The 6,968-nt window shown below is 35.4% G+C and overlaps 1 protein-coding gene across 2 annotated transcripts in view; it reads right to left on the bottom strand.

Annotated features, from left to right (window-relative positions):
- The window catches only part of LOC107681393 (acetyl-coenzyme A synthetase, cytoplasmic-like), a 20,142-nt gene that overhangs the window by 6,158 nt on the left and 7,016 nt on the right, over nt 1–6,968 (bottom strand). Inside the window, exons 6-11 of one of the 2 annotated variants that reach the window (XM_016477680.1) lie at nt 6,328–6,403; nt 5,652–5,760; nt 4,655–4,702; nt 1,805–1,942; nt 1,533–1,703; nt 1,255–1,388 (exon numbers count right to left, since the gene is read on the bottom strand). In XM_016477680.1, the coding sequence (XP_016333166.1) occupies nt 1,255–1,388; nt 1,533–1,703; nt 1,805–1,942; nt 4,655–4,702; nt 5,652–5,760; nt 6,328–6,403 (676 nt within the window). The remainder of the gene's footprint in view (nt 1–1,254; nt 1,389–1,532; nt 1,704–1,804; nt 1,943–4,654; nt 4,703–5,651; nt 5,761–6,327; nt 6,404–6,968) is intronic. The other variant, XM_016477681.1, reaches the window with a different exon arrangement.

The following is a 6,968-nucleotide window of genomic DNA, read 5'->3' as shown; positions in this document are numbered from 1 at the left end:
GTAACATTTCCGTCACACGCTTGAGGTATTCGGCCAATCACAACGCACTGGATAGCTGGCCAATCACAGCACACCTCGCTTTTCAGACCGATGAGCTTTGTAAAAATCGACGCGTTTCAGAAAAGCGGGGCATAGAGGAGAAACAATAATGTACAGTATGTGGAAAATAATGTGTTTTTTTAACCTTAAACTGAATAAACATTTAATTACACCAAATACACAAAATAATGTTCTTTTTAGCAACATCATATGACCCCTTTAAATAATCAATAAATCCACTGCTCTCTTGTCTCCTCTGAGGCTGGGACTCTAAATAGTGTTCTGTGCTCGTCTGTGCAACCAAGTAACAGTTAGCATGTTTTGCTCAAACTTTTGCCATGGCATTAGAGCTGGTACACCATTGTCGCTTGCGAAAACACAATGACGGTGCCATGGGTGTAAACGTACAGATTAAGGGACGGTAATATTATAATAAGATCCATTTGCCACGTCACCAAGGGAGTGAAATTTGACGCGCTCGTTTTCTCAGATGCTTGCAGAAAAAGGCTTCCCAAAACAAAGTTACTGGGTTAATCTTTTTCACGTTTCCTTGGTTGATAGATGCACCGGGGACCTGATTATAGAACTTAAAACCTGGAAAAGTCAGATTTCCATGATATGTCACCTTTAAGATTAAAATAACTGTTTTCTACTTTAATAAAATGTAATTTATTCCTGTGATGCAAAGCTGAATTTTCAGCATCATTACTCCGGGCTTCAGTGTCACATGATCCTTCAGAAATCATTCTAATACACTAATTTGCTGCTCAGAAACTTTTCGTATTATCAATGTTGAAAAGTTGCGCTGTTTAATATTTTTGTGGAAACTGTAATATGATTTTTTTCAGTATTCTTTAATGAATAAAAAAGAACAGCATTTATTTATAATAGAACTCTTTTGTAACAGTGGTAAAGTCTCTAGTCACTTTTAATCAATTTAATGCAACCTTCCTGAATAAAAGTTTAATATCTATTTTAAAAATCCACTTACTAAGCCTAAATTTTTGAACGGTAATTTTCATTTCCTATATGTTCCTATATGTATAAGTTGTTTTGTTTTCCCATGACTTTTTAGGCTTTATTAATTTCCATGACTTTTTCAGGCTCAGAAATCACAATTTTAAAATGGTCTGATTTTTTACACATTTTTCATGACTGTGGCAAGCCTCTTTAGTGTACTAAATCTAGGACAGACACAATAGACACCAAACTTACTTCTGAACGGGCTCGCTGCCATACTTCATCAAGAGCCGGATGGCGGTGGGTGCTGTGTAGAACTTGGAGATGTGATATTTATCAACAATCTCCCACATTCGGCTCACATCCGGGTATGTGGGAAGACCCTCAAACTATAAATAGAAGATTAAAAATTCATATTATACAACAATAAATGCTTACGTAGATGAGTCAATGTTTTAATCACAAGAAAGTGACTGCACAGGGCAAAATGCAAATTCTAACACAAAAAGTGCTTATCAGGACGTCCCCCTCACCAACACACTGGTCGCACCATTGGCCAACGGCCCATATGTGATGTATGAGTGACCGGTGATCCAACCAATGTCTGCAGTGCACCAGTACACATCATCAGAGTGATAATCAAACACCATCTTAAAGGTGGCCGCAGTGTAAAGCATGTAGCCACTCACTGTATGCAATACACCCTAGTGGAGTGGTAGAAAAATAGGAACAAATATATATGAGATATATATGAAAAGCAAATATCACACAGTTGAAGGAGGATTGGGTTGTTTGGAGGATCTACCTTAGGTTTCCCAGTAGAGCCGCTGGTGTAGAGGATGAAGAGCGGGTCTTCTGAATCACACCAGACAGGCTCACACTCCTCTGATGCTCCACCAATCAGAGAGTGCCAACACAAATCAATCTCAGGATTCCACGGCACCTGCACCAATCACAGCACAGAGAGTGCTCATAGTTAACTCGTCCCGTATAACTTGTGTTTACTCTTGCTGGTGTCACACTTAAGAGAACAATACAAATCAAATCAGTCTGAGAAGGTCATAAACTGTAAATGATGCTGGGCTGAACAGAACAAATGCTGCTTTCAAGTCAAGAGAATCCCTACTTTGTTATAACATTACGTGTGTTCAAGTGATTTCAGTTGTGCCTTGTAGCCAAGTATGTACATCAGGTGTGTAAATATTTATATGTGCTTTATCATTTTCGTACTGTCACAGAGGATAAAAGGAAACGTAGTTTGGTAGCCTGTCTCATAAACTGGCTAAGTGAGTAATATTGTCTGATGTCACAATCATCTATAAAAAGTAATTCTAGTTACTTCCTCATTTACAAACACATTTTATACAGAGCAAACTCTACCAACAGCAATTATGTTGGTGTTACACAACCAGATCAGTGCTATTTCACTATTATTGTTTTTTCTTAATATTTTAAATGAGATTTTATTTGTATACGTTCAGTTTTCATTTTAATTTTAGTTCAAGTTTTAGCAATTTTGTTATGTGCTTGTGTCATTTTTATTAGTTTTTTTTTATCTCTATTCGGCTATTTTTATTCTATTTAGGTATTTTCAGTTTTCATTTTAATTTTTAGCTTACGTTTTAGTAATTTTGTTATGCGCTTTTGTCATTTTTATTCATTTTTTCTTTTAAATCTCTAGTTATTTTTATTCTATTTTCTATTTAGATATGTTCAATTTTCATTTTAATTTTAGTATAAGTTTTAATCATTTTTTTATGTGCTTTTGTCATTTTTTAATCTCTATTTAGCTATTTTTATTCTATTTTCTATTTAGATATGTTCAATTTTCATTTTAATTTTAGTATAAGTTTTAATCATTTTTTTATGTGCTTTTGTCATTTTTTAATCTCTATTTAGCTATTTTTATTCTATTTTCCGTTTAGGTATATGTTCAGTTTTCATTTTAAATCAGTTGCCAAGACAGATTTTCTAATTTTCGTTTAAGGTTTTTTAGTTCAAGCTTTCATATCTAATATTTATATTTAGTTGCAGCCTTATTATATTTAACAGAAATAATTTTGAAGTTTTAGTTGACAATAAGACTGCTTAACCACAGTAAAAAAAGGAGGACTTTTTTAACCCCTTCAGATTACAATGAGTTTTCTGTTTGTTTTTAAAGGGGAAGTCATTGAGATGATAAAAATGCGTTCATCTTGTAAACACACTCATTCCAGAACGACTTGAAAGCAACAAAAGGATGAAATGAGACTGCTTAACCACAGTAAAAAAAGGAGGACTTTTTTAACCCCTTCAGATTACAATGAGTTTTCTGTTTGTTTTTAAAGGGGAAAAGTCATTGAGATGATAAAAATGCGTTCATCTTGTAAACACACTCATTCCAGAATGACTTGAAAGCAACAAAAGGATGAAATGCAAAGGGTGCTGTATGCAAATAATGCATGTAACATTATTTAGAGGCTCATGTTTGTATTTATTTCAGTCAGACTTATTTGATTCAATTAGTTCAATCTAACCAAAGTGAATGGAGCGCAAAAGCCCATCTGCTTTAGTCAAAGGCATTCTCAAAACTGAAAGAGAAAGCATCTGAAAAGATCAGGTTGAGTTAATAACACAAAACAAAAAAAACGGACAAACAAAAAGAGACATGAACGTAACAGACAACTTGAAATGCAAAGGGTGCTGTATGCAAATAATGCATGTAACATTATTTAGAGGCTCATGTTTGTATTTATTTCAGTCAGACTTATTTGATTCAATCAGTTCAATCTAACCAAAGTGAATGGAGCGCAAAAGCCCATCTGCTTTAGTCAAAGACATTCTCAAAACTGAAAGAGAAAGCATCTGAAAAGATCAGGTTGAGTTAATAACACAAAACACAAAAACACTAACGGACAAACAAAAAGAGACATGAACGTAACAGACAACTCTACAAATCTAGTTTTTCCATGCAGTTCAGAGACTGAGGGAACACTACGTGAGCGGTGCACTTGAGTTCATTTAAGCTCATAGGAGAGAGTTAGTGTTTGAGAGAGCTATTAGCTAGTCTCTAGTCACTATAACGATATAAAAGCTTTCCAGATACATTTGTGATGAAATCGTGCACTAGTGGACCAATAAAGTTTATGTGAGGAGATCATTTAGAACACGGACACAAGGACACACCAGTCATTTGCCAGAAATGTGACTATCAGTACTTTTACTAGGCACAGTAAAAGGTTTTCAGTGCCAGCTTATGGATCAGAATTGGCGCTCAAATCAAATGGAAACACTTCATCATAACCATCATTCACAAACTTTATAATACTGAACAGCAGTTGATTTTTTCAGATTTAATGAAGAATTATTTAACATTTTCTATGCATTAAGACAATAATGGCTCTGAAAACAAAGCAAGAATATGCCTTTAAATTATGGCCTCGTAACTTACTGTTGAACGCCAAGTCTGATGCATGTGTAAATTGCATTTGCAAAAGCAAACACACAGAGAGAGACACACACACACACATTGTGTTCTGTGAGAATGTGAGGATAGTAATAAAAGTCTCGAGCCATCCAAAGAGCGAGAGAGCCGCCCATGAGCACACAAACCTGTGTTAATAAGACAGGAGGAGTTTAAACAAAATGAGTTATGCACAAAGGAGACATGAAATACCTGTGGGGGGGGACGGACCTTCCTTACTCTTTCTTTCTGTTTCTCCTGCTAAAGGGGGTTAATGGAGAGATTACTTACACTGAAAGAGGAAAAGGACACACAGACATGGACCCACATTGAAGGAGGAAATGAAATGCCAAAGATATTTCACATAAAAGTCCAACGGACATTATTAGAATTATGGTTTTAAAACAGGTCATCTTGCATTGAGGAATGTCACACATATTACATTCAACTGTTGCAAAGGTCTTCAGCACAACAGCTCAGAGAAATCACGCCAGGCCTTTATGGATTTACAACAGTGACCAAACTTTGTTAAATAAGCAAGAGATATCTGTGACACTCAGAACAATGCAAAACTCCACAGGAGATGTACAGGACAAGAGTTAACATTTGAGAAACCAGAACAAAGGGACACTGCAGTACTTTTTCATCTGAATCTAGTTCCCATTTACCTCCTAGACAGCTCTCCATTGATTCAGGTGTTATAATACATGAAGGCCTACTTATTTTCATGCGCAAAGCATGTGTGGCTGCTTTTTAACCTATATTAGAAAGTCAGCTCATAGGCCTAGTGGTTAGCGCATGTGCTCATGAGGAAAACTTATATTAAGCAGCGTAGCGGTTTTCAGCATTGATAATAATAATAATAATTAGAGGTGTTTCTTGAGCAGCAAATCATTCCTGAAGGCTCATGTGACACTGAAGACTGGAGCAATGCTGAAATTCAGCTTTTCTGTCACAGGAATAAATTCCATTTTTCAATATATTAAACATAGAAAACTGTTATTTTAAATTGTAAAAATATTTCACATTATTAATCTTTTTACTGTACTTTTGATCAAATAAATGCAGCCTTGGTGAGCTTAAGGACTTCTTACAAAAAACCCTGTAGCAATGTGGAGATATCCAATTGAGCGAGAAACAAATTAAGATGAAAAAACGGAAAGTGTGAAGGCTGCTAGCTGTACAGCTGTGGTGCAGGGGTTAAGCTCACCTGCAGATCAGGGCAGGAGCGTTTCGCTGGGGGCGACAGCGACCCAGACCAAGCCTCATCTTCTTTTGTGAGGTGTTTTAGCATTATACATTTCTCCACTGTGAAAGACCTGACACAGTAAAAGACACGAAATAATTAAGTGAACTGAAACAGAGACACTCACATACACTGCTACAGTGGCCACTTAATTAGGTGTCCAGTATTTCATGAGCAGCATATTAGAATGATTTCTGAAGGATCATGCGACACTTAAGACTGGAGTAATGATGCTGACAATTCAGGTTTGCGTCACAGGAATCCATTTTAAAAATGAAAAAAAACAAACAAAAAAAAATTTAATTTTAAATTGTAATATTTCCTGATTTGTTATTAGTTGTGTTGAAATCTAAAATGATCAGTAAATGCCATTTGCCAAACACTGTCCAGTCCAGTATTTCTTACTTGAAATATTTTCTTAAAGAATCATTCAGGGAGCAAAGTTATTAAGTGGAACTGATTCAGAACTGTATTAGAACAAGCATAATTTTCCCAATCTTCTATCATGGTCCTTTACTTCTGCTCGTCCACGTTTAACAAACTGAGCCTAATGAAGTGGCCACTGTGAGTACGTGCACATATGATAAGCACTGCACAACTATTTATTTACTATTTACTAGTTAACTAGTGGTTATCATACTTGTCCCTGCATTTCTGTAGCGCCTCGTCAGCTATAAGCTTCAGATTGATCAGCTTATCACCACGGTAAAAGCCATCTGGGAAAGACAGAGAGAGAAACACACAATAAAACAACTTTGATTAACTTTTCATTTACCTAAAATCTAATATTCACAGATAAATCCCGAAAAGACAAAGACAGTAAAATTTTATTAAAGGTGATAACAGATGCTGGTCTTATCATGGTTGAGATGTGTATTTTATGGTTATAGTCCACTCTCAATCCTCTAATAAGCTCATGAACTCTGTCTCAACCTCAATGCAATCTTAAAGACGTCAGCTCTACCTACAAGTCTAATATCAGACTAATCATTTCAGTGGAACGTCTCTTTTAGTTACAATCAGATAATGTAAATATCCTGATATTTGGCAACAAGATGGATCAATATGTAATGAACTGTTATGTGAAGAGCCCGTGAACTTAATGTATCAGTTTATCTTCCAGCCTTTAAAAACAACTTCATGATGGATTACGGAGTCAAATTTATTCCAAAAACTCATTGTCCTTTCTAAACTTGCCAAACTCAGCATTTAGTGTCTGGTCACTTCTCAAAAAAAAAAAAAAAAAAAAAAAAAAAAAAAAAAAAAAAAAAAAAAAAAAAA

Source organism: Sinocyclocheilus anshuiensis, unplaced genomic scaffold (assembly GCF_001515605.1).
Source record: "Sinocyclocheilus anshuiensis isolate Anshui unplaced genomic scaffold, SAMN03320099.WGS_v1.1 scaffold881, whole genome shotgun sequence".
Taxonomy (NCBI): Eukaryota; Metazoa; Chordata; class Actinopteri; order Cypriniformes; family Cyprinidae; genus Sinocyclocheilus; species Sinocyclocheilus anshuiensis.
The sequence above is the reverse complement of the archived record's forward strand: the minus strand, read 5'-3'. Positions and strand labels throughout refer to the sequence as shown.